We start from the raw sequence: 27,171 nt of genomic DNA on the forward strand, positions 1-27,171 counted from the left end.
CCCAGTCAGTGCAAGCAAGCGAGGGGGTGGCGGGCTAGTCCTGCCAACGTGGGCTGGGCAGGAGCAAGCTAACAAAAGTTTGCCAAGTCCTGAATCTCCCTCTTCCCGCCTCGCAGGAGGAGGAAATGCACGGGCAGGCCTGGCCACAGAACAGCTCCCTTTTCCCTTGATGGCTGTCAGGAGGGCTGGGGCGGCCTCTAACTTCAAGGGGAGCCCTAGCTGGGCAACCTCCACTCCAGGCGAAGCTCTTGCGTGGGATCCAGAGCTGACCTCCTCCTCCCTGCGCGGCCTGCCTCCCCGCCAGCAAGGCGCGCAAAAGGGCGCCGGAGTTGCTGCTGCTCAGGCGGGCGGAGCCGGGGTCGCCCTTTCTGAGGGGGGGGCCGGAGGGGTCAGCTGCCGCTGTCCGGACAGGACCTTTGAGGCGGGCGGGAATCCCCGCCGCTCTCCCTCAGGCATAGCGAAATCCCGAAAGGGCCCGCCAGCCTCGCGCCCAAAAAAGTTGTGCTGCATTGACTCTCTAGCATATTTATTGTGGAAAGATGGAAGAGATTCCTCCTTCCTCTTCGCCGGCCACGGACACGGATGAGGCACGTCGGCACCCTCCAACCCGGGTCGGAAGCGATTCTCGTGAAGGATCTCCCGCCCCCCCCCCCGCGTCCGTTTTTTCCTCCTTCTTCCGGGCACTTATTATTACTGTTATTGCTACTACTGTCACTGAGGGAGGCCCTCGCGAGCCCTTCGTCCCGGCCCCGCGCCTGAGGAGCGCGGAGGGAAAGAGCGGCTGAGGAGAAATGTGGCGAAGCGCGTGAGAGACGCCGCCTGAGGGGAAACGGCGGGAGCCCCGCGGACGCCGGTCAGTTCGGGGCTATTTCGGCGCGTGTCTGCGTCGCCCTCTCGGCCTTTTTTAATGGGGTGGAAGAGAGAGAGGGGGGGCCTCGCCGGTGGGCGCGAGTGCGCGCGCGAGGCGAGTGACAGAAACGGGAGGACGGAGCTCGGCAGCCGCTCCGTCTGTCTGTCTATCCCTCCCTCTGACGGGCGGCGTGAGGATCCGCGCGGGTCCCTCTGAGGGGCTGGAAGGAGCAGCAGCCTCGGGCGCCGGGCGGAGGGGCAGGTGGGTGGGGCCAGAGCGCCACTAAAGCGAGCTGTTCCTCCGTGCCCTCGCCCGGCCCGGGCGGCGGGGCGCTGCCGGCGGCGGCCGCCTCACATCCTGGGGCTCCTTCGCCGCCTCCCTCCCTCCCTCCCCCCCCCCCCCGCCTCACTCTCTCGCTCCCTCCCTTCCCGGCTACTGTACACAGTCGCGCGCGCCTCTCTCTCTCTCTCTGCCATGTTAGCCGCTCTCTCTCTTTCTGTCTCCTCCACAGATCTCGCGAGAGCGGCTGGCTGCTGCTGCTGCTGCTGCTGGTGGCGGCTGCGGAGGGGGTTGGCTCGGCGGCGGCGGCAGCAGGAGCAGTAGCGGCGGCGGGAGGCGGAGGAGGCGGCGGCGGAGGCGGCGGCGGCGGCGGCCGGGGGGCGCAGGCGGGCTTCGGGAGGCCCGGCGGCAGCATCATGGCGGACAGAGACAGCGGCAGCGAGCAGGGTGGCGGCGGCGGCGGGGCTCCGGGCCCGGGCGGCGGCGGCGGTGGCGGCAGCGGGCCCGGCGGCGGCGGCGGCGGCGTGGGCCTTCAGCACGAGACGCAGGAGCTGGCCTCCAAGCGGGTGGACATCCAGAACAAGCGCTTCTACCTGGACGTGAAGCAGAACGCCAAGGGCCGCTTCCTGAAGATCGCGGAGGTGGGCGCCGGGGGCAGCAAGAGCCGCCTGACGCTCTCCATGTCGGTGGCGGTGGAGTTCCGCGACTACCTGGGCGACTTCATCGAGCACTACGCGCAGCTGGGCCCCAGCCAGCCGCCGGAGCTGGCGCAGGCCGCGGACGAGCCGCGGAGGGCCCTCAAGAGCGAGTTCCTGGTGCGCGAGAACCGCAAGTACTACATGGATCTGAAGGAGAACCAGCGCGGGCGGTTCCTGCGCATCCGGCAGACGGTCAACCGCGGGCCGGGCCTGGGCTCCACGCAGGGGCAGACCATCGCGCTGCCGGCGCAGGGGCTGATCGAGTTCCGCGACGCCCTGGCCAAGCTGATCGACGACTACGGCGTGGAGGAGGAGCCGGCCGAGCTGCCCGAGGGCACCTCCTTGACGGTGGACAACAAGCGCTTCTTCTTCGACGTGGGCTCCAACAAGTACGGCGTCTTCATGCGGGTGAGCGAGGTCAAGCCCACCTACCGCAACTCCATCACCGTCCCCTACAAGGTGTGGGCCAAGTTCGGGCACACCTTCTGCAAGTACTCGGACGAGATGAAGAAGATCCAGGAGAAGCAGAGGGACAAGCGGGCGGCCGCCGCCGCCGCCACCGCCGCGGCCTCCTCGCCCTCCTCCGGGGGAGCCGAGCATCCGCCCGAGGCCGAGGGGGGCAGCAGCAGCAGCAGCGTCGCCGCCGCCGCCGCCGCCGGCCCGCCGGGAGCCTTGCTGCAGGCCGAGGAGCCGGAGGAGGATTGATCTCCATCCCTCCTTGCCTCCTTCCTTCTCCTCCTCCTCCTCCTCCTCCTCCCCACTGCCTTCCTCCTCCTCCTCCTCCTCCCCACTTGGCTGCCTCCTCCCTGCCCTGCTGCACAGAGACACTCGTAATAATAATAATGACGACGACAACAACAACAAACAACAACAACATCGCCACACAGAGAGAGAGATACTGTAAGCGAGCGAGAGAGAGAGAAAACCGACATCCACACACTGAAAATAATACATGCAGTTAAATATACCTGTTGTTCTAACTCCAAGGGGAGCACCACCGACCACCCACCCACCACCAAAACTGACAGCCGAGCAAGCAACTTCTTTCTCTCCACCCCATCGCTGGATTGTTCCTTCCACTCTTGCCCATCGTATAAAACAGTAAGCAGCTGCTAAAAACAAAAAAAAAACAAAACAAAAAAACAAAAAAATACAAAAAAGTAATAACATTATATATGATGAACTGTGTTTCCTACTTGATTAAAAATATAAAGAACTGAGTGTTTATTTCCCTAATTAACCAAGAACTTTTGTACACGTTTAAGCTATTATTATTATTATTAAAAAAAAAGTGTTTGCAAAAATGGTCAAGATTAAAATATTGCTGAATTATATTAAAAAGAGAAAATGTCCTTTTCATGTTGAGCTAACATTTGACTTTAGCACAAAAAGAGATATTTTAGAACACGTAAAATAATATTTTTAGTTTTTCTTCTCATTTTGTTACCAAATTTCAAAACCTTACATGAAGGTTATTATAGTATATTTGACACCCTATATACCTGTGATTAGAGATGTGTATATATATATGAGGGCTAGGCATGCTGTGTGTCTGAGCTTTGTCTAAATGTTATGCAGAAGTCTGTAGAGTTAAAAGGTACGTAGGTTTAATTCATGCAAGGTAAACAATAAGTGCTCTCTTTTATACAATATGCATTGCATCTGGACCTTAAACATATAAAATGGTCAGTGAAACTTCTGTGAACATGAAGAAAAATTATTAAAAAGGCATTTAAATGAAATTTGCTAACTTGTGATTTTTATGGTTTGAACCAAAGTTATTCAAATAGTTAAAAAGAGAGAGAGAGAGAGAGAGAGAGAGATGATCTCCCATATTTTTCTGCACCTATTTGGTTTACAACTAAGTAGGTATATTGTCCTTATTGTGTATATGAGATGTACTTGTATTGTTCATAATATATTTTTTTTATGATGTGTACTTAAAGTACTTCACGTGCAGCAATTTCCAGTAAACCTGTTTTTGAATAACAGGCGGTGAAGGTTTTTTGTTTCTTTTCCTGTGTGTGGCCACTAGCACTATCCCTTTAACTTGTTGAAGTCTGAATTGAAATTCCTGTTTTGTGCTAGTGCTAACTAATTTATATAGGCCTGTCATGGAAGTCAATGCAACATGATTATAGAGTAATCCTACTGAGCCATGGATTTTGAATTTCCTTTAAAAGTGAAAGCCAAGTTGGTGTGCTGTAAAAGAAATTTTAATGTAGCTGTGGTGCTAGTTATTACTGGCTACATACTTTATACCTGTAGTAAGGCTACCCTGCCCCTCCCCCAACTGTGCAAGTTCCCCAACCCTTCAGTTAAAAGTATGTACTTTGTGTGGTTATATCAGAACTGTAGGGTATGAAAACAGTCTGTCAGAACACTAATCTGTCAAGTAGTGTTCTCCAAATTGCAATTGTTTGTAGTAATATACTTTTACAGGTTTTTATTTTAAAATGTTTGTGTGCTTTTAATTGACTAACTTCTTGCTGCTGTATAGTAAAATATTAATATATTTTTATCATTAAACTGCTGCATGACTATCATCATTGCAAGTGAAAAGAATATGTTATAAATGATGCCTTAAAACAGTAGGAAAAATAGTTGGAATTCTGTAGAAACAGTCAACAATATAAGAATCTGTGTGATTCTTGAGATCTGGAGTGTATTCATTTTCTTAACACCCTGACAAATTTAACAATTTAGATTTAACTGCTGTATGTTGAAGATGCTACCAGTAGGAAAGAGACTTTCTAAGCTTCTCATTGATTGTAAGAGGTTGGGCCTAGGAAAGACAAAGAGATTGTTCAAAGGAAATGTATTTTCTGTTTTCATTAAAGTATAATTCCCTTTTTGGAGATGCACTGTTAAGTGTCAATATAAAATCTGTTTCCGTTGTATCATCCATTTCCAGTTTAACAATTTTGCTACTGGTGTCCATAGAGCACCACATGTGCAATAATGTTATAGTGGTTAGAAATTTTTGTTTTGAGAATCACTGGAATTTATTACATTACTTTCTAAGGTGCACTTTTCCATATAGCAAAAATAAGCTTCCATGGTGCGTAATGTGATAACTGAAATGGTTTTTGACTGCATGTAAACATTGACTGGTAAGCCTTCTTTGTTTTAATTGGAGAGTTTGAGCAGTTTAATACTGCATTTGAATGGTGAAAGAATTGCATTCTCCATGCTACAGGTAGTTAGGAAAGTTTTAAATTGCTTAGATTCTGCTATTTGGTTGTCTCGGTTCTACTATTCATTATAGTTTTAAAAGTTGCAATACTGCAGATTGGCAGATTTTTTTTATTTTTTTAGCAATAACTTGTGTAGGTCGGTGTACAGCAAAGTGTCTTTATTCTCTTTGAGTTAATATAAACTTTGTTAAAGAGCAAAATCCTTATTCAGTTTTTGGCTGGACATAAACAATTGTCTTCAGAAGAGCTGAAAGTGTTTTGTCTCATGATATGAAACTATATTCCATTTTATCCCACTATTGTCCCTGATAAAGGGTTAGTTTTGCAGGTTCATAGAACAAAACAAGCACCTCTTTAATTAAGAGGCCAAAGTGGAATGCGCATACATATTACAAACAGTGACTCTCTCAAATCACTTTTTACTCTCTGAAAACCTATTGTCTGATTCCAGCCAACATGTAGATTGGTTTAGTCATTGGAATCAATAGAATCAGCATTTTGCCTATTTCCTTTTTCTGAGAATCAAAATGCATGAAAAGGAACTCTACTTGACCCACACATTTGAGAATCTTACCATTGATCTGAGTAGGTCAAGCTGATGTGTGGGTTATGCAGTTGTCCTGGTATGGTCTGCTAATTACCACAGTTTCAGCAGCATTCTGCGTCCTAAGTCTCAACGTTGTGATTTACATGCACACTGTAGATATTGTGCATTGACTTGATTAATAGTCATAATATGTTATGTTGACTATAAATGACCTTGTTTTGGGTTTCACTTTTTCCAGTTGAGGTGCTCAGTTCTTTACCATGGTTGTGCAGCTCACTGTTTACAATGAGCAACAGTGAAAAGACCTTGTCTTAAGGTCAGGGGATTAAAAAGAGAGAGAGAGGTATATTTGACCATATTTGGTGTTCCAAAAAACAGTATGCTCAAATGTGCCAAGCAATCCACCTTTGGAAAACATGCCTTATTTTCCTTAATGTTTTCAGTGTCTTGTAGGAAAGATCCAAGCTCATAATGCTACTTTATATGAAGTGCAAGAAAACTTGAAATCTACTGCAATACAAACATAGTCTGTTTTTGTTTTCCTTTCTAAGCTAAAGCGACACTGTCAAGTAACTTAACATTTAAAACATGACCTCCCTTTCAGGTGATTACAGCATGGCAAATAATGTCCTTACTTTGAGTCCACATGTTTTTTTTTTTAATTGCTCTGTCTGAGAAATTAAATAAACACATTAAAAATTAGACACTGTTGATTCATGCCTCTTTATTGTTTTATGCTGTAAAATGCAGTTTTCAGCCAGAGGGGGAGCTAAAGTAATAAAAATAAAATAATTGAATAGGGAAGAAATTATAGAATTTGACTACCAGAAGAAATGAGCAGGGAATCCAGCATTTACTAAACAAATGATTGAGGGTTGAGGTAAGAATATTTTCAAGTTCAAAGGCAAGCCTTGCATACTGGTGGTGGGAAACTTGTGAAAATGTAAACATTTAACTGAAAAATACTTGACAGTGTCACTTTTTAAAGTATTCTTGCAGGAGTTGCAGCTTGCGCTATGTAGGTCTCTTTGAGAAGTACTACAAAACAGAACCACCTTCTCAGAACTTTGTAAAATGTAATAGATCTGTTTACTGTACAAAGAACTACCATATCAAGCAGCAAAGAAAGGTTAGAGGTGCCTGTCGTAGGCCAATAACTTCTTTTGAAAACAATTACATATTTGGCTTTCAAAACAGCACTGAAACCACTTCTTTGATCAGCCATGTCCCTTTTAAGCTGTGCATTCTGTTGTATACTGTAGTTGACTAACAAACAAATGGGATTTGTATGCACTACTATATATATTCACTAATAGTGTACAATACACACTCACACACAGAGAGAGAGAGACTAAAAGTATATAATATATATATGCACTACTGAATGTATATATTATTATGGCTGGTAGTTTGCTATTTACATTTTGTTAAAAAGGCACTAACAAATCCTACTTATTCTGCATGGAAAAATATACACCCTACTTCTGATAGGTTGGAAATAATAAATAATTCAAACAATGGTCAGAATACTCACAATGGGGTCACAGTATTTTATAATTGTTTTCCATTAAAATACTATTTTTGGCAGTTTTTATTTAATTTGTAAAATAGTTTTTTACTTTGTACTGGCATACCTAAATAGGTAGATCTTTTTGAAGCCAACTGGTCAGTACATTTGTAATAATAATAAAAAGGCAATGGATCTGTTTTGCTTGTACTCACTTTTCATTTATTGCATGTACTAATGCCCAAGGTTTTATATGTGCCCTGAGAAACTGCAGCCATTGAAATGACAGAACAGGAGATAAATGAGAAATATTAACTGTACATATTGAAATGCTTTTAATGTCCAAGTTGCTTTGTTAATATTCAGTGGCCTGTTTGTGACATCCATTCCAGACATCCAAACAGTTGTTTGAAGCATTGGGAATATGTGTCGCATGCGCTCCTAACCTATCATGTGCCAGTTTCTCCTTTTCCAGGTGTCCTTTAGTTAGAGTTTCTATGTAATCTTATTCAAAAGGCTAAATAATTATGTTCATAGTGCGGGTTGTATGCCTGCTTAAAAGCCTTGTTTGAAGGTTATCGTAAACCATAGCCTGATTTAGATGCGCTAGCAAACTCTGGCTAGAAGAAACCTGGAAACAGAGAAAGGAATCGGTATGTGGTAAGATGAGTAACAGCTGAGCACATTCCTGATTCTCCAAACCTTTTCTCTATGCTATAGAGGCCTTCCTGAATTGGGCAAGTAGCAATGAATTGGAGTCCAGTTTTTATTGCTGACCATTTTTTTCTTCAAAGCTTTTTCTAGGCTGTTATTCTGTGCACACTTGCCTAGGAGTAAGACGCGCTGAACATAGTGGGGCTTGTTTCCAAGTAAGCACACATAGGATTGCAGTGTTAAACACAGATTTGATTCTTTATTTATTTTTAATCAAGATTTAACCATCACTTAAGAATTCTTGATCAAAGACAACACTTGTCAAAGTGTTGATTTTCATGTTGTGAATTACTTAGCAACAGGCATTGTGTTCAGAGGAGCGATTCATGTCTAACCGGCTTAAAATTATGAAGGCTGAAAGTGAAAAATTATGGCATTGATATATACAATGCGTAAAATATGCTTCATATGAGTAATAGAATGTACTTGGCCCATGCATACCTTGATTTCAAACTTAAAACAATTTGATTGGAGAATCCAGAGGGCTATTGCTTTAGAGGTCTGCCCAGATGTTGGGCAATGGGGACTTCGGCTTTTCTTCCCCGTGAACTGCAGACCCTGAGACACATTCCAAGGCACAAATTACTCTGAAACTCATGCCAGTTTCTAAAGATGTTCACCATGTAGCACAGAGAGCTGCTGTTCAATAAAGTTGAGCATTCCTGTAGCCATTTAGACCTAGTTATGTGGTTTAGATGCTGATCTTTGCCATGAGCTTCATTGAAAGGACTGCAAGCTTTGTATATTACAAATTCTACCTTCTTGCTTTTACAAAGTTCATTAGTCATTTTAGCTGCCTGCAACCTTGGCCTCTTAAACAAGAATTTGTCTTCTACAAATTTTAAAGCTTGTTTTAATGTTAGCATCTCTTACCTGGTCATTCTTCTAAAGCGTTGAAGAGGCAGTATAAAGGTGACCTCTGAATAATTCCTTTAAAAATAACTGCAGATGTATGGGGGTATCTTGCAAACCCTTTGAAGAGTTTTTTAAATGGCCCCCCAAGAATCCAGTGTTGTTCATAAAGTTTCTAGTACTTTTCAGTATGTGCTCTTGTACAATACAAAGTTTTATCCCATTTTGCAAAGACTGAAACTAATATTTGCTGTAAGGGGGTGGGGCTGATTCTTGCCGTTTAGGTGCAGTGCTAAACCATATGTAGATTACCTGACTACGGGTAACAGACAGAATCTGTTCATTTCAGTTTTTGAAGACGAATGCATTTTGTTGTGTTTTTGACTCAATAAACTGCCCTGTTAGTTTTGCAAAACATTGAGGCTTTTTAGTGTAACTATGTTCCTTGGGTAGTATTTAGCAAAGTTTTGCTCAGGATAGACCCATTTGTAATTCATGAACATGTCTATGGCAGGCCCACTAATTTCAGTAGGTCTACTCCTGAATTAAACTTAGTTGAATCTCCCCCTTTATTTTACATTGTGAAAACAAGTCTAAAGGAGTTTAAGTGTGGCTTGAGTAGTGGCCACAGAAATGTGTGTCCCTTCCCAGTTTGCTCCTTCCCAGTGTATCTTCTGTTATCAAAAGATAGGTAGGATCAAATATTTTGGTAACGTGTACCACATATGCCATATCTCATACGGCTTTTCATTTCTCCACATATAACAACTGTAGTGGTTAGCTTTGATGCTAATTTTAAACACATTGAATGTGGAGCTGCCCTTGACGATGGCATGGAAGCTGCAGCTTGTGCAAAGTGCTGTTGCTTACCCCTTGGTGAATATTTGGAAGATGGGTACATGTTATACTAGTCCTGCGACAATTGTACTGATTATGGTTGCTTCCAGACCCACAGAAAAGTGCTGGTGCTTTATTTTTCATAGGCCTTCTCATCCGGCAACCCAAGTATCTTCAGACTTCCTTGGCCTGTAGAGAGACCATCACACCGTCTTTGCTCGGGAAATCTGTCTCTGCCCTGTGCAGTGTCAGCCTCTTTGCTAGAGTTGCCCGTGTTTAGATCTTCTAGATCAGGGGTTGTCAGCCTGGTCCCTACCGCCCACTAGTGGGTGTTTCAGGGTGTTTCAGGGTGTTTCAGGATGTTTCAGGGTGTTTCAGGGTGTTTCTAGGTGGGCAGTAGGGGGTTCTACGGCACAAGCTGAATCCTCCTTCCATTGAGCACTGGTGGGAGGTAAGGAAAGTTTACCATCAAGAAAGATGCATTAGTGGGCAGTAGGTATAAAAAGGTTGACTTCCCCTGCTCTAGAGGGTGTTTATCCTTTCAGAAAAAGTTGGAACTTTCTTTCAGTTTTTATTTGGCAAAACTGACTGAGTTTCTTTGCTAATTAAAAAAAAAAACCAGCTGCTCTGTTTAACTTCTTTTAAAGATAAAGTTTGCTTATATATTACTGAATGCTGGAAAAGCAGCATATAAATAGTTTTGCTGTTGAAATGTTGCTTTATTAGGTTAGCATATATTTATTTTTCATTAGAAGTTGCTGTTTAACATTCACTCTAGCAGCACACGTTTTTTCCATTAAGTTCCTCCCACAAAACAGCCTCCTTTGAGAGGTAAACTTTATAACAATAGCATTTATAATTTTGTTTAAGTAGATGAAAAGTTGCAATTTTTCTAAAAACCCAAAGGGTTTTTTGTAACAAACATCCTTAATGGCATCTGTTTCTGTGAGCTTGTGTGTTGGTACCATATTTAATTTGAGTATGAATAATTAGCTTGTTGAGGGAGGATCTAAAGTAACTTCAAGCATATATGCAAATCGCTCTTTTGTCAGACTTGGAAACAGCGGAAGGAAGCATCAAGTGAAAGTATAATTTTATGTGTATCCCTGTTAACTGAACTATATAGAGTTCAGATGGATCAATGGCCTTGCTTAGACTATCGTGGACCTTTATCAATAACTGCTATATAACTAAAGCTGATTTAGTCTTTTTGTAACTACTGTAATGATTTGGAACAAATGTTTCAAGAAAAATAGTCAACCTAACCTGGGTTGTAGATTGGGTTGTAATTTGGCTATCTTGAATTTCAGACGTTCATATTTTTAGGCTCAGGTCATGAGGATATTCAAATTTGAGTTTTGTTTTCATAGTTCTAGGCTCCTTAAGAAACCAATAACTCTGCCCAATTTTCACCCAAAAATCCACTTTGTGGATTTGTAAGTCAGGCAAACAACCATTGATTTCCCTATAGAGGTGGCTTGAGATTCTTGGAGCTTCTTGTATTTGCTGGACACCAGAGGTACTGAATGCAGAGGATATTTATACTGGTGAACTTACTCAAGGATTTGCCTTCGATTGACCAACGTTGTCCATTCTAAAATAGTGTGCTGAATGCAAATCAAATTATGTTTCTTCCTATATACATAAAAATGTAAGGCTGCCATTGTATGGCCCTCATTGGAGGGTTGCAGTACCACGTCACAGTCCTGGATTTGAAGGAAGTCAGGGGAGAGGAGCAAAAGGGAAGGCATGTTGCACAACACCAGTGGCCACGGCATGGGAGTAAGAATGGAGAGACACCGACAAGGGGAAAGTATGAGTAAAGCAGGGATGGAGGAAACAGTGGCAGAAGCTTGTGTGAAGTCCCTTTCATGCAATGCAATATCTGAGGGCTCTGCATCATTGGAGGGAAAACTAAGAGGGGAGAAACAGCCAGGGCTTGGCAGGGGTGATATTGGTGAGGCCGAGAGTGGCAGTTTACAACAAGGTCTGAGTACAGTGAGAAGGGAGTTTGGAAAGGCTCTGTTACGTTAACTTTTGGTGTTAGCGCCTGTGTTGTACCTATCTCTACTCTTTCTCCTTGTTAAACTTTTTATTTAAAACAGCAACAGCAACCCCTCAGTCTCCCTCCTCCCCTGCTTTATTCAAACGTCTGCCTGTTCTTTGAGTACAGGGAGAAAGAAAACAAGGGCTGTTTTAAAATTCTCCCTTTTCCAGTCCTCAACTGCCTCATGTGAGAGAGATAAAGGATGTGGAGCCCTCAAACATTCCATGGTACCTTTCCACCATTGTATTTCACCTCCTGGTACACTGTGCTGTCTTCGGGATGAAGTACCAGAGTCTATGTAGTACTTCAGAAGATATTTTATTAGCAAGCAAACACATATGCAGGCGACTCCTCGCTTACACAGGGGTTATGTTCTGGGCTCCTGCACAGATAAGTGAAATTGTGTAAAGTGGGGAGCACTCTGTAAACCCCCTCTCTGCCGCTCTCCAATCCATACCAAAAATACTGTATCCAAAAATATTGACATCTAGAATTGAAGCTCTGGGGCCAGCAGGACGCTAGAGGATTGTGGGAAAGCAAAGGAGGCTTTGCTCCCCCACACAAAGCCCTGCTGCACCTCCAGTCTCTTCAGTGTATCCTCGGTCCTCACTGGCGCTCTCTTTGGGCTCCAGGGAGGGTCTCCTCGCAAGCCACAAGGACTCTCCAGCTCTCTCCCACCATTACTGGTTTTGAATTGAATTATCTAATCATTTCCTGGCACCACACATATGTGCAGTTGAGCACAAGTAGAACAAGTGTGAGTGGGGAGTCGCCTGTATGTACAACATCCATCAGCCGAACTTAACATGCTCTAACTGAATAAGCTAACTGACAGCCTTGCTCTTAGGATTCTATTCATCTTACAGGATCATTTATCAGCATGAGGTGTGCAGGCAAAGGAAGCTGCAGAATTGGGAGAGAGGAGGAGGCATGAAAGTGAGAAAGGTCTGTGTGCAAGAGAGAACTGAAAAAAGGATGAGGGTGAAAGTGTTGTGTACGTGCAAAGGGAGCAGGAGAGCACAACTGGAGAGGTGGCGGCATGTCGGACTAACATTGGGGGCAGGATCAATGTTAGGGGGAGCAGAACTGAGCTATCTGCGACACAATAGATGGAAATGGGTGTTCTTTGTGTGCAAGGGAGAGTTGAGAAAAGTAAGGAGGGTGGAAGAAAAAAGGGAGTGAAGATAAAAATGGAATGGGGTTGAAGAAGAAAGCAGGGAGATGAAAGAGTCTGGGGAATAGGAGGGGTTGGTCGCTTCATAGTTGGGTAGTTGTGCAAAGGGTACTGCATAGTTGCCACGTGTGAGAGGAGGAAGATGCAGGAGGTGGCCTTGAGGGTGATTTGTGTGCAAGGGGGGGGTTACACAAAAGGAGGGGCAGTGTAGGGGTGAAGCTGAAAACAGGTGCATAGTAGGACTGCGGAACAAGAGAAGGGCTTTCAGAAATGGGCTTGGGAAGGCAAAAGTGAACTTAGTTGCGTGGCGTGGGAGGGGAAAGCTTTTAGAGATTTATGGGGGAATGGCCATGCAGAGAGAGCAGGGGCACAGACCCTAAATATTTTTGTCAGTAGGTATTAATATGTTAGTTTATCCTAGGCTTGATAGATTTATGCAACTCTTCTTAAAATGAGTTTTGTGTTTTTGTCAGTTGCTGCTTTAGGGGCGATCTTTCCAAGTTTACTAACTGCGAAAGTCCTACAATCTCTGGTCATAAAAGCTTCAAACTGAATTGCATAGTAACTTGTAGAATACAGTGGTACCTCGGGTTAAGTACTTAATTCGTTCCGGAGGTCCGTTCTTAACCTAAAACTGTTCTTAACCTGAAGCACCACTTTAGCTAATGGGGCCTCCTGCTGCTGCTGCGCCGCCGGAGCAAGATTTCTGTTCTTATCCTGAAGCAAAGTTCTTAACCTGAAGCACTATTTCTGGGTTAGCGGAGTCTGTAACCTGAAGCGTATATAACCCGAGGTACCACTGTAGTTGGATATTTCAGTTTGTGTGTGTTACTTAGCATATCACGTCTGTAGACTGCAAGACTCTGGGCAAAGTCTTGGTTTGCTTTTGCTGTTATACAATTTCTGATGATATATAGTGCTTAGATTGATGAGCTTTAGCAATACAAAGTATGAAAATTCTGTTCTTTAAAGAATTGAGAAAATTTGTATATCAGTACAAAATCAAGGAGTAGCTAGCTACCTCTTTGAGAAAAAATTAGTCAAGAATGGTGGAGTAAGAGCAGTTCTTTGCTTGGTTTTTAAATGCTTTGAGGTTCAGGAATCCCATATTTTTCTGACCATTTCTATGCCCACCTAAAAACATGGTTTAAATTTCCCTCCTTTTGGAATCTTAGATTATGTAAAAAATTTCAAGAATATTGCAGCAGGTTCCTCTTCTGTGGTTTGGTGAATTACAGGGTTCCAAAACATATATTTCTTAAATGTCAGGTTTTGAATGAAACAATTATTCATAGGTGTGTTTCACTGATAATATAATTTTTATAGTCTCATCCTAACTATGTTTTTTGGAAGTAAGCCCCACCCCACTGAGCTTTATGAAAATAACTTCCTATTTTTCCTAGTAATGGTGCTAAGAAGCAGTGAAATTTTTGAATACTAGACCCCAGGTATTTAAGAGGAGGAAGTTATTGTGCCAATTCAAAAGTCCAATTGTGCATGGAAGTTTAGATGAACAGCAAGAATGCAGGCACCCCCCTCCTGTTTATGCACATTCAATATGTGTGTGGCTGCGCATACGTGCATTGTGCCAAATGGCAAAAATGCTCCTAAAAGAGTCCAGAAAGGTCAGAAAGGTGTGAAAACTGTACCTATCAATCCCACAAACCCTTGCACTGACTGTTGAGACCTGTGCAGAGTTGGAGTTTGAGCAAGGAGGTTTGGAGGGAGCAGTTGTGGTGGAGTGTGACGGAATTTAACGTCTGGTAAGTGCTGCTGGTTTTTTAAGGTGTTTTCAAGGATTTCCAGAGGTTTAGAGGTTTCTTCAGGCTTTGCCAATGGTGTTTCAAATATACACAGTTTCACATATATGTGTGGTGCCTCGGAACGTAACGCCCATAAATGGGGGGTTGCCCATACTACTAATGTTTCTGGAAGTGTCCATCATCTTGTATCTGGAGGTATATGGAATCAGAACTTAAAAGGCAGACTTTTCCTATCCAAGTACAGTATATTCATTACTTTAACTTGCGAAGCTGGCAAAAGAAGAGAATCTAGAAGAGAAAATGCTCAGAGAAGGGAAAATGTGCTTTAATGGGAAGCTGGTGAGCTTCCTTGAAAAGAAAAGAAAATGTTTGGGATGGCGGCTTGCATTACTTTTAAAAGCAATCAATAAGATACATGCAAATTCCACTATAAATGTTATGAAGATGCTAACAAGTAGTTCAAAGATAAGCCATTATTTCCAAGGAAATAAAACTTCACCATAGACATGGCCTTTGAAGGATGTGGGACAGAGCAGGCCTTTTTAGACATCCATGTATATAGTAGGGAAAGAAGCTGCCAGCACCTTCTTGGCCTTCCATTAGTGCTAAGATCATATGGATTCCTCTGACTTCCTTTCAGTTGGATCAATTTGGAAATGAGACTACATTTATTCTAATTTCTGGTGACAAATCAGGATGTCCATCAATTGTGTTGATATTCTTGGTTACATGGTAGGCTGTGTAGTTTCTATAGTAGGGAAATATCAAGGCTGTTTTGACCAATTTTGTAACAGCTTGCTTTTGAGTGGGGCTAGTTTACTACTCATGGCATTGTGCACAAGAAACAACTGTTTAAGTCAGTATGCAAAAAAGAATGAGCATGGTGCACTTGTCAGATTACTAGTGTATATGTTTGGTGTTGTTTTCTTTTTTAACCAAGATTAGTGTCATGAAACTACCAGCTGGCATTACAGAGCTAAATCAGGTGGTACTCAAATCCTTGCACTGAGGCAGAATCCAGAGTACTCCAGACACAGTTATGAACTGAGAACGGGACTGTGGAAGTGAGGACTTGTATTGTGCCCATAGATCTCTGGTGTGAGGGGATAACTTTTGTAGTTTAAGGTTAATTAACTTTCAGACACTCTGATTCCAAATGCTGGCATTGCCACGACTTGTTTTTGGCATGCAATAGAAAGAAGGCTAAGGTTTTTATATATTATAACCGTCTGCCTCTGGTGCTGCAGAAACATCTTGGCAATGTCTGTATAATACCCTGGGTTGCAGAAGTTGTGATGTAGTCCCACAATCAGTATGGCAGAGGTAAGGTTTATGTTTTTAACATAGCAGTTTGAACCATAGTGTAGCTCACGGTGTAGGCATTTATCAGGACCCGGCAGAATAACTTTTGGTTCTCCTTTTTGGAAATGTGCCATTACCAGCCAGCTTCAGTCTCCTGCCAACAGCATCCAGGAGCTCTGCCTTTGGGGGCAAATCTTAGGAAATGATTACTTGGGTTGGGGGCAGGGCCTGCACACAAGCTTAATGGCAGCTTCATGCCAACTCTCCTCAAGTCATGAGACAATAAGCACAATGGGTGATGGCTTTTGCAGTATGAAAACAAAAAGTAAAGTAAATAGAGTTTGGAGACAGATGCTTCAAACTGCTGGCTCATGCCTTACAGAAGAAAAAGCCCAGAAGCTTAGTAACAGGCATTAGGGAAAAGTGTGTTGTGAAGCTAAGACAGAGGAGGTATCGAATTCTGTGCTGCCCTCTACTCCTTGGACAATGCTTAGGTGCATAAATACATAGATGCATAAATCCATAAATGCTTATTTGTTGAGGGTACACCTCAGAGTTCTGTCAGGTGAGCACAGAAAGTTCTTGAACCAGCCTATAACAGAAATGGAAGTCAATGAAGATGTAAAATGATGAAAGAACAGAAATTGCCTGGGTTTGAATGGTTTCGGGGGGGGGGGGGCTTCTATGAGACCTTCTGAGCTGAGCTGACCTCATGGCTGACCAAGCTGCTCAATAAGATTCTTGAGTGGGCTACCATACCAGACATGGGTAAGCAATCTAAAATTGTGGTTCTCTTGAAGCCTAGTCAGTGGCCCTTGTGGCCTTTTACCATCCCATAGCACTGATAAACCAAGATGACAAATTGCTATCAGCAGTGATGGTCCTCAAACTGAATGTTTTCATCAGTGACTATATTTCCCCTGATCAAACTTGTTTCATCCCTAGGTAGAATATAGCAGACTCCATCAGAATGGTGCTGAATGTGGTTATACAGAATCCCAGCAGTACTGTTCTCAGTGGATATCATTAAGGTATTAGATCGTATTGAATGGACAAGGGGGTTTGGCGATAAATGTATCTGTTCAATCCAACAGCTCTATTCAGTCACAACAGCAACAATTTGAATGAATGGGCCTGTCTTCCCTGGTGTAAATCCCTATAGGGCACTAAGCAGGGGTACCCCCTGTCACCCCTATTGTTTGCCTCGTTGACTGAAGTTTAGCCAAATCAGCAAAGGTGCCTGTGATAAAGGAGGTTTAGTGTTGGCGAAATTAATTGGTTACAATTATTGAAGCAAATAGTTCACATTTTTAGAGGGTCAAAGGTTGTCCCATGGGTACCCTTACCCTTTCCTGATTTGCTTTGTGCAGCATGGGGAACCCATTCCTGAATGTATACTAAAGGTTTGGAAGCACTGGGCCGGGTTTCTGCCCCCCACCCAGCCATCCCCTATGATCATTTTCCTACTTCATCCTGCATTCTGGAATAGGGATAAAGATATGCACTATAGAGGATGGGAAGTCAGGGGTCTATTTTGAGTTCAGGATATCATATAGATTTGGAGTAGAATCTTAGAAATATAATCTCTGATCTGATGCCGGCTCTTCTGTCACTAGAGAGTGCAGAATTTATTTAATAGTACATAAGGCTCTGGTGTCTGTGCTGCAAGCGGCTGCCCATATGGAAGTAGTGAAACACTGGAAGGCAGCAGCAGCAGGGTTCATTGTGGCTGGACAGGATCTGGGAGATTGTTTGCGCTCTCTCTCTCTCTTTCTCCCCCCTTCCCTCCCTCCCTCCTAACTTAGATGAGTGTGCTGTAGTCCATGCAAATTAGGTTTGCTGTAGTGTTTCTCTAAGGAAGACAATTATCCATGTCTTGCCAACTACTGTCAGGGCTGTAGATCTTCAACAAAGCAATAACTTGCCAGTGAAGTTAACTCATTATTCGAGGAAAGAAGCACAGCTCGGGCCTAGCATTCTCAGAAACTCTAGGAAGTCTTGCCCTGATGAAGCCGTTGTGAGGATGGAAGGTGAGCCTTCCCAGTGCTCACTAGGACTCCTCCTCTTCTGGGTCTTTCCCACACTGTCTCAGGTGGTTTCTGTGCGCAAGCATCCTCTGCTCTGCCCATTTCATTGAGTTCTAGGAGAGTTCTAGGAGACTAGGGAGGAGAGGAGCTGGTCGCAGCAGGAGGGGGGGGGACTCCCTGGATTCTTCAGCAGCCTGTCTCAACTTTGCCTCTTGACCACCCTCCCCTCCAGCTTCTGCTTCAGCCTCAGAGTGCAAACTGCTCTCTGCCGTAGCCTCTTCCTGCTCACTAAAGCCTGCCGCCTCTTCTGCAGCTGATGCCTCCTTCCAGTCTGCTTCTTCTCCCTGTGACCACTCATTGTCACCCCACCACTAATTTCCTAGGCTTGGTTCTCCAGGGGGTTCCCCAACTGATGCCTCCTACCACGCCTTTGCATCCACCCAGTCCATGGCAGCTACTAAGTGTGTTGTAAAGTCTTGTATCTTATCTGCATGGCACTTAAGCTTTTGACTTTGTAATACTGCTCTTTATGTTACAATGCTGTGTGATAGTTTGTGTGATGAAGCTTATAGTTCCCTGTTTTAGTCATGAATAGATAGTTTTCAAACATTCTTGTTATTTCAGAGACTGCCTTCCAACTTATTGTGGCCCCATACAATAGCCAGATGGGTGGGGTATAAATAATAATATTGTTATTCTTATATAGGCAGACAGTGCAGATGCTTAAGAAAGGTGTAATGTGCTGATGATGGTAACCTCTCAGCAGGATTTTGGCTAACTGGAGCTTCCAGCCCATCCTCAAGGGCAGTCTCAAATAGAGTGCATTCCAGTAATCACATCTCAGGTTTGCCAGCATATGGACCACCATGGCCAGATTATCCCTGTTGAGCAATGGCCATAGCTGGTATACCAGCCAAACCTGGTAGAAGATACTTTCAGCTACTGAAGCTACATGAGTCTCTAGTGGCAAAGATGAATCAACTACAAGGCTGCTCCTTCAAAGAGTTTGTGACCCTATCCTGAACAGGCAAATAGGCAATTTCCTGGATCCAGGAGCAACTCACACACAATTCCTCCATCTTGCCAGGATTTAATCTCACTCTTTTGACCCTCTCCCAGCCTACCACTTCATCCAGATACTGACTCAGGAATTGCATGCCCACTCCTGATTCAGATACTATAGAGTACTAGAACTGAGTGTTTCCAACATAATGAAAGATTTGATGCTCTAAATCTCCTAATGACCATGCCATGAGGCTTCATATAGATGTTATATATGGGGACTAACAACTAGTCACCCAGTGCTGCTCTTCAGAACTGGTCCTGCGAATAGGAGTGGAACCACTGAAAAAAAGTGCCTCTGATCCAGGCAGATACCATGGTTGAAAAGCTGCTAGGAGATCAAGTGTAGCAGAGTCACACTCCCCCAGACCATTTCTCAATCAATGGGATCCAGCTGGGTGACCAGGACTGATTTGATGCTAAAGCTAGGTTGGAACCAGATTGGCAAGGGTCAAGATACAGTAATCAGTTGCCTCCAAGTTGCCTGTTGTTGATCCACCTGCCTCCAAGTTGCCTGTTGATCCACCTGCCTCCAACTTGCCTCCAAGTTGCCTGTTGTTGATCAGTTGCCTGTTGTTGATCCACCACTACCTTCTCAAGCAATTTCCACAGGACGGGGATATTTGTGATCAGACAGAAGTCATATACTATTGGATCCAGGGTTGAGTGGATATGCTTCTTTGAAGTGGCCATGCTACTGCGTTCTTCAGGGCGGTAGGCACCAGTCCCTCATTTAACAGCACATTAGCACACCCTGAACCTATAAAGTAGCTCCACTTAAGCAAGATGGGTAAGAGTTGCGAGGTTAAGTTGTTGGACACATTGTCATCAGGCTGCTGTAACAGAAACTGATCCCACAACACTTGCTCAGTTGGTGCATTACACATCTCAACAACTAAAATAAGAGAAGCATCAAGGTTGCTACAGATGCAAGCAACTTTCTTCAAGTGCCTTAGAAATAATTCTCAGCAGGTTACAAAGGACTTTATTGCTCCATCCATAGGGGCAGATAATAGCCCCCTGGCTGCTCTGCAAAGCTCAACTGGATGGCTACATGGGGATGTAGTGGAAGCAAAATAAGCCGAATTTGCTTTCCTTGCTGCCATGCAATAGGTGCAACTATGTGCTCTCACTCAAGTTTGATCAGATATTCATGTCTTGTTCCATCTCCTCTCTAGCCATCTTCTGGATCATTTTATTTTGTGAAGTTCCCCAGAATACCAGGGAGGCTGCTCAGAAGCGACCATGTCAATAGCTCATCACAAATCCTCATTTCAGGGGGGTACTAGGTCATTGACAGGATCACCAGTTCTGTCTACAGTAGTACGTCAGGTTAAGAACTTAATTCGTTCTGGAGGTCTGTTCTTAACCTGAAACTGTTCTTAACCTGAAGCACCACTTTAGCTAATGGGGCCTCCCGCTGCTGCCATGCTGCTGCTGCACAATTTCTGTTCTCATCCTAAAGCAAAGTTCTTAACCCGAGGTAATATTTCTGGGTTAGCGGAGTCTGTAACCTGAAGCGTCTGTAACCTGAGGTACCACTCTACAGGAAAAGTCCCCTAGAACATAACTACAACTCCCACCAGCCCGAAGTAGCAGGCTGTAGTCAGACAAAACGGGGAGGCTAATCCTGCTTCATAGCATTCAGGAATTCTCAGATGCCATACATTTTCAGAAACAAACTATGTGAATAGGTCTTTTAGCCATGCAAGGAGGGATACCAAAAGTTCACCAGGAGGTGGTCTGGCCATGGCAACAGGGTGGTTTGGAACCCCCGCCACAGTTTTCCAATCAGCCATCACATTGCCTGGAGCAATGACTAATTTGGGGTTGAGACCTGCCCTGTGTGTTGGGTTGCTTTAGTCCTGAATTTATGCACAATCGAATTAAACTACAGTTTAGGGGCTCAGATTTTTTGGGGGTGGAGGCTAAATTTAAAAGACAATAATTAAGATTATTAGTTTTTATAGAATCATAGAATCTTAGGGTTTTACCAACATTTGGGGGGAAATGTCCAATGTTTTGGGATGCATGTGGCTTGTATTTTGCATGGACCTCTGAGAAGGTGCACTGCATCAGTTTTGCATTCTGTACATAAAAGCACATCTCACTCTGTATGAGTCGGGGCGGGTTTTCCTCTCCCTGCAGCAATCTTTCCAGTTTGCAGCACTTTCCTCCTGTGAGGTAAAAGTAACCACTACCATTAACTTATATGGAAGCAAGTAAAGGGACTCACACTATTCTCGCATCCCCAGTTACTGAGAATCCAACCTCCTTCTGTGAACAGCGGTCCTATTCTGTGTTGTATTTCTTGGCCACTAGAGTGTGGTAGAATGTTGGAGACTGGCCTTCATATGGTTCGGGTTGTTCTTTAGCAAACTATTTATGGGCTGCAAGGAGCCGTCATCTCTTAGGGAGAGCTCAGTTTTCAGGGGCACGATAGCTTCCCAGGTGAGAGACGGATGAATCCCTACGATGCTTCTAGATAGAAGTCTTGTTGTTATTATTTGTAACAATATTTTATTGGAATAATTTCAATTATAAATAAATTAAGTGATATGGAGGGGAGAAGTGAGAAAAAAAGAACGAAGATGTGTAAAATATATATATACACACAAAAATCAGTGTAATATACTCCCATGCATTCTTATATGAAGTGATATAGTGTTATCATCCTAATACATATATTGCTATTAATAGCCTACTACATTCTGTATAAACTCATTCCAAATGTTGTCATATTTACCCAAGCAAAGCCTATTTCTGTAAGCAGTTCATAAGTTGTGAGTGTTGTCATATTGGCAATCCATTGATTAAAGGGTATCGTAACTTGATTTTTCCAATTCATCTGTATCAATCTCTTGGCCACAATTAGGGTGCGTAGAATCCATTTTCGTTGTCCCATTGTTAATTTCCATACCATAGGCTTATAGTTCAAAATAATGTTCTCTGAAAGTTTTAACCTTTTCTGCACAATCATACAGTGGCGTAGCGTGGGTTGTCAGCACCCGGGACAAGGCAAGTAATTTGCGCCCCCTAACCCGTGGATTTGCGCCCCCTAACCCTAACCCCCAGATGTTGCGCCCGGTGCGGCCGGCCCCCCCTGCACCCCCACGCTACGCCACTGCAATCATAGTTACACACTCCAGAAATTTCTCCCAAAACTTAGTAAGTACAGAACACTACAAACATACAAACACTTTCCCACTGTCTGGGTAGTATTGGAAGTTCCAATACTTTATTCCAATCATTTCTTAAAGTCTGCATATTGGAACTTATTTATTGCCAATATGTATTTCTAAAAAGTAATCACTGGCTTTTTAGTTTTGAATGAGTCATCCAATTGCTCCAGTATCTCAGGTATCTTGGAAGCGGAGACGGCTGCCAGCCCAAACACCCTGGTTAAGAGATGTTGTAATGGAAGATATTGCCGTTGGGCTGCATCTGATAGATGATATTTTTGTCTTAAAATAGCATAGGTATAAAATTAATCTTCCTCATCTATCAGTTGGTCCAAAGTCAATACACCTGCTTCCATCCAATTTTTCCATGTTGCCATATTTTTTGCAATTTTTAGAGCAGGGTTTCCCCATAAAGTAAGTTTATCATGTGAGAATGGATCAATATCCCCCCCCAATATATTTTATATCCTTCTAACTGACTTAGTTGTTGCTGGAGTCAGCTGATATTTCAAATATTTTGATCCTAGTATTGTCCAACCAATCAAAGGTGCTGTATGTATATATTCTAGGGTTGCCTATGTCGGAAAATTAAGACCCAACAGTAGGTTTCCAATATTTAATATTTGATGGTAAATAAGCATAATGATATAATTCCAAATTCAGAATTTATAATTGCATTCTCTGCAAGAATGTTCTCGGTGTTGTTGAGCCTCAAAGACCTTTCCTAAACAGGGAGTTTTATCTTTTGAAGGTATGATCCAGATATAAAAACTGGAAGTCCTCTCAGAATATAAATAAATCTGGCAATAATATTCATTTTGAGAACATTCACCTTTCCCCAAAGGGTAGGGTTCAGTCACTCCCACCTATCAATATCTGAAGAAACCTTTTTTATTAATGTATTTATATTAACTGTGACTAACCATTATATATCTTTTGGTATTAGCATAACTAGATATTTAATAGACTTGGAACTAATCCAGAATTGATATACCTTGAATGAATGTGTAATCAGATTTTTGAACTATTGGCATCAATTCCAGTTTGGACCAATTAACAGAATAACCAGATATTTTACCAAAAACATCAAGATGGGAATACTAGTCTGAAGTTCTGAAATAAACAAAAGAATATCATCTGCAAATAAAACTAATTTGTATTCAACTGAATTATGAGTTGTATGTATATACATTTTATGTATATAACATGAACAGAATTAGGCTTCTTTAAAGAAAAACATTATTTATTTATTCAGTTTCATATTTATTTCTTATATATCATAATAAAAGTGAATTTTCAAAATCATAACTGGACATTCTGGAATTGGGACAGAAATAAATTGTCTCTGTCTCAATTATCATTCAGAATGGTTAGGATCTCTTGAAAATGTCTTGAAAATTTAGGTTTGCAAAGTCCTACTACCCACTATGAGCAGACGGCTTCTGGTTTGAGGCAATTACCAGTACTTTCCCAAAATAATTCAGGCATGGTAACCTTCATCAGACCCTCTCATCTCTCTATCAGTTTTAAAGAATAAGAATATGAACAATTTTTCTACTCCACATAAACCAATATTTACCAGTAATCTTATGTTTCTATTTTTGTTTTTTGGCAGACGTTTACCAGTAAATATCGGTTTATTCCTGAAACCAGAAGCCCTAAACATATCTTTGTTTATAAGGTCAGTCTTCATTTCCTGTTTCTGTCCTCATTGACCCCATTGACTTACAAATTCTATCGCCTTCAAGGTAATGACAAGCATGTCGTATTCTGTCTTCTGTTGTACTTGTTTTAAAAATAAAAGTAGGATTTTAACACTAGTCAGCATTGTACAACCTTCTGCTATGACTTGAAACCGAGGATCAGAGAAGCACGTTGCTGCTCACAATAATATAATAATGTCTGTAATTTAGCTTCAGTTGTGTTAATGGTGCAAGTGTCCATTCTTTCTAAGGAAGTCTCTAATATATATACATACATACTTTCAGAATCACCTTGCAAAACATGATAACCTCCACACTCGGAGGGGCTGTGAAATCATGCATCCATATCTCCATGTACATGCATTCTTTCCTAAATTTTGTGTGCACGTAGAGAGAGCCCCGTGCGTGTGGGAGCAGGAATCTTACTCTTGGTCATTCTGTGTAGGATTCTATGCATGTCTGCATCATTCATACCAGGGATGGGCAGCCTGTGGCCCTCCAGATGTTGCTGAACTGCCATTTCCATCATCCCTGACCAGTGACCATGCTGGCAGAAGCTGTTGGGAGCTGACTCCAACCATTTCTGGGGGCCACAGATTTATATGTTACATCCAATATGCAGAGGTCAATATGGGACCAAGGGAGGGAGGATCCTGTTGCCTCACCATGTTGTTTGCCCAGTTTTGTGAATGCGGAAGCAGCACTCTGTGGAGTTCCCTACATTTGTGGTGATAGCTATCCCAATTGAAAACTCCCTTTCCTCCCCTTTTGCAGCCTCCATTTTTGTGCAATATAATTGGCAACAACTTTAATCTGTGCAATTGACACCGGCCCTTCTTCAAAGCATTCAAAAGGTTTGAGGAGAACCCGTTACCACTGTGGAACACACATGGGAAGTAACTTATTTAAAGTCAATGACAAATTATCTTCAGCACTTACAAATTGCAAAGCAAAAATACTATTACAGTATTAGCCTTTCCTATATAAGCAATTCCTTCGTAATTTCAAATGGGAAAGAAGATTATATTAATGGTGTATATCAGTCTTGGTTTTTTACTGTCAATATTGTAATTTTATAACACTGTCAGTATCTAATTGTTTAATGTGAATAATCCATGTAAAATCATTTCAAGGTACTTCACATTTCCACGCTCTGCCATCAGTATTATTACTGTATGAGTATTTTAAAGGAAAGAAGGTAGCTCTGTGTATAATTCTTAAACTTTTCTCATGGGGCTAAATAATAATAATATGGAATTAAGACATGGAATTCTAAAGCCTACATTTGCTAAAGCTCAGTAGTTGTCTCATATCTTAAAAATGGAGTGGTTGTTAACAAGCCAATATGAAATTGTATATGAAATAATGAAATAGCAAATATTTAAATATTTTTGATAATTAGAGGCCATCAGAGAAACAGTTAAAAAAAAGAAGTTCTCATGCAACACACACATAGAGAGAAACCCCTTCTATACTTCTACGCTTCTTCCATTACTCCAGTAGCAGGTAGTTAAAATCAGCTTGCAACGTTCCTCTGGCCTTACATGTCCCTATTTTTCCTGTTTTTGGAAACCCTTGATTTATAGCAAATCTTGCACAAAAGTGGCACTTTAGCATTCTGTACACAGCTCAAGTATTTCACCTTGTTTACTGGTACATCAGAACAAGGGAGGAGGACAATAAACCCTGCGTTGTTATTATTATTAGTAGTAGGAGTAAATTAAATTTCTACACCTCCCCTCATCCAAAGACCACAGGGAGGTTTACAGTGTAAAAGCAGCATTAGTTATGCCTAGGGTTGCCATACGTCCAGAACTTCCTGGACATAGCCGGTTGGTATTCAGCCCTCGCAAACAGCGTCCGGATGAAAATCGCTGAAATGTCTAGGAAAATCTGGACATGTGGCAGCCCATGTCAGTAGTGTAGATTTCATTAAAAATACCTAAAGAACTCGTTTTATTTCACAACTTTGGGCAACCCCCCCCAAAAAAAAAACTTTGCCTAAAAAAGCTCAACAACTGTCCAGATTTTCACTTTTTGAAATATGACAATCCTAGTTATGCGTGAAACTGAAGGACCTTTTTTATACATTTCAGATGAATGGCAAAGAATTCAATTGACATCTCTGGAAACAGCATTAGTTCCCGGAAGCACTTTCTTCACACGATTATGTACCTGCATACATAAACCTGGAATTCCAAGATTTCATTATTACGCTGAGCATTAAAGGCAGATGGATAATCACTTGGTCCTCTAATACAGGGTGCTGTTAAATTTACACCCGAGCCCCCCTTTCCAGCCCTAAGAGCCTCTCCTCCACCCAGCCTTGTATGAAGGTACATGTCATTGTGAAGAGAGGCCAGTTCAGCCATCTCTGGAATTTCAGCTGATGGGGAGAGTGCAGCCATGATCACAGTTTATGCTAACTATTCTCCATATAGTTGAGCACCTCGTACATGATTGCATGGAAGGATTTAGCAGCGCAAAGCCGTCTTTTCCTTTTTTTCTTTTCAGAAGATGAGGACAAAACCTGTAGCGTATTTTTTCACATGTGAGTTTTCTGAAAAGACCAGGAAAAAAAATCTCTCAAGAAAGGCTAGAATTATATCTCTCAAGTCTCTGCATTATTATTTTTTGCTAGTTAATCTTTATTAGATGTACTCCGATCTCTGCATTATTATTATTATTATTTGGCTAGTTACTCTTTATTAGATGTACCAATATCCATTGGTGGTCATGTTTTTCTGTAACGTTTTAATTATCATACAAGCATACACTGTAAGAGTACACATTTATTAGAAGATTGGAATGTTGAACTAGGCAAAAATATTTGCTTTTATTTATGTAAATGGCTGCTATCCTGTTTTTATTATTCCTGGCTACCATCTCATAACTGTTGTATTTTGATCTAATGGGCAATGTCGGGCAATGTTCAGACATTCTGTGGTTTATGTATTTGTGTAATTGTATGTATGTAACTACTAACTCTAGATTGTAACTAAGAAACATGTTCGTTTCATTTATTCAGAATAGTATATTTCCTGTCTAAAAATATTTTCAATTATATGAGAAAAGGAATTTATTTTTTTTTAAGATTTGTCCTGCAAGGTCTGGTTTCTCTGCTTTTTAAAAATACTGCCGGGGCCGCTATCTAGTTTCACTTGATAGACCAAAGTTACCATTGACACTGTCTTGCAATGCTGAACAAATTTATATCCTTTGCACTTTAAATGAATATAAGATAAGGAAAATCAAAGTGTCAATTGTATATACATTCACTGTACAGTAGAATGTATATCTTTAGTCAGTCTGACTCTGTTTATAAAGGGGGTATTTTCCTTTGTTGTTGGAAGAGGAGTACTTGAGCAATGTATTTGCTAGTCAATATAAAGTGTTTACATGTAATTACTTAATAAATTATTTGATTTAA

The 27,171-nt window shown here is 42.3% G+C and overlaps 1 protein-coding gene across 5 annotated transcripts; it reads left to right on the top strand.

The window, feature by feature from the left end:
• The first annotated feature begins 492 nt into the window (after positions 1 to 492).
• PURA (purine rich element binding protein A) lies at positions 493 to 27,171 on the top strand. Of its 5 annotated transcripts, XR_014550920.1 has the most exons (5): positions 493 to 853; positions 1,362 to 2,928; positions 23,654 to 23,719; positions 24,516 to 24,595; positions 25,838 to 27,171. XR_014550920.1 is itself a non-coding variant. In XM_083624497.1 (2 exons), the coding sequence occupies exon 2, from the start codon at positions 1,546 to 1,548 to the stop codon at positions 2,530 to 2,532; it is 987 nt and encodes a 328-aa protein (XP_083480623.1). In that variant the 5' UTR covers positions 493 to 853; positions 1,362 to 1,545; the 3' UTR covers positions 2,533 to 6,273. The 5 variants fall into 5 exon arrangements, 1 of the variants encoding a protein (XP_083480623.1); XR_014550919.1 differs by lacking the exon at positions 24,516 to 24,595 and having other exon boundaries at positions 23,654 to 23,786; XR_014550921.1 differs by lacking the exon at positions 24,516 to 24,595.

Source organism: Podarcis filfolensis (genome assembly GCF_964270895.1).
Source record: "Podarcis filfolensis genome assembly, chromosome: 7".
In the NCBI taxonomy this organism is placed as follows: Eukaryota; Metazoa; Chordata; class Lepidosauria; order Squamata; family Lacertidae; genus Podarcis; species Podarcis filfolensis.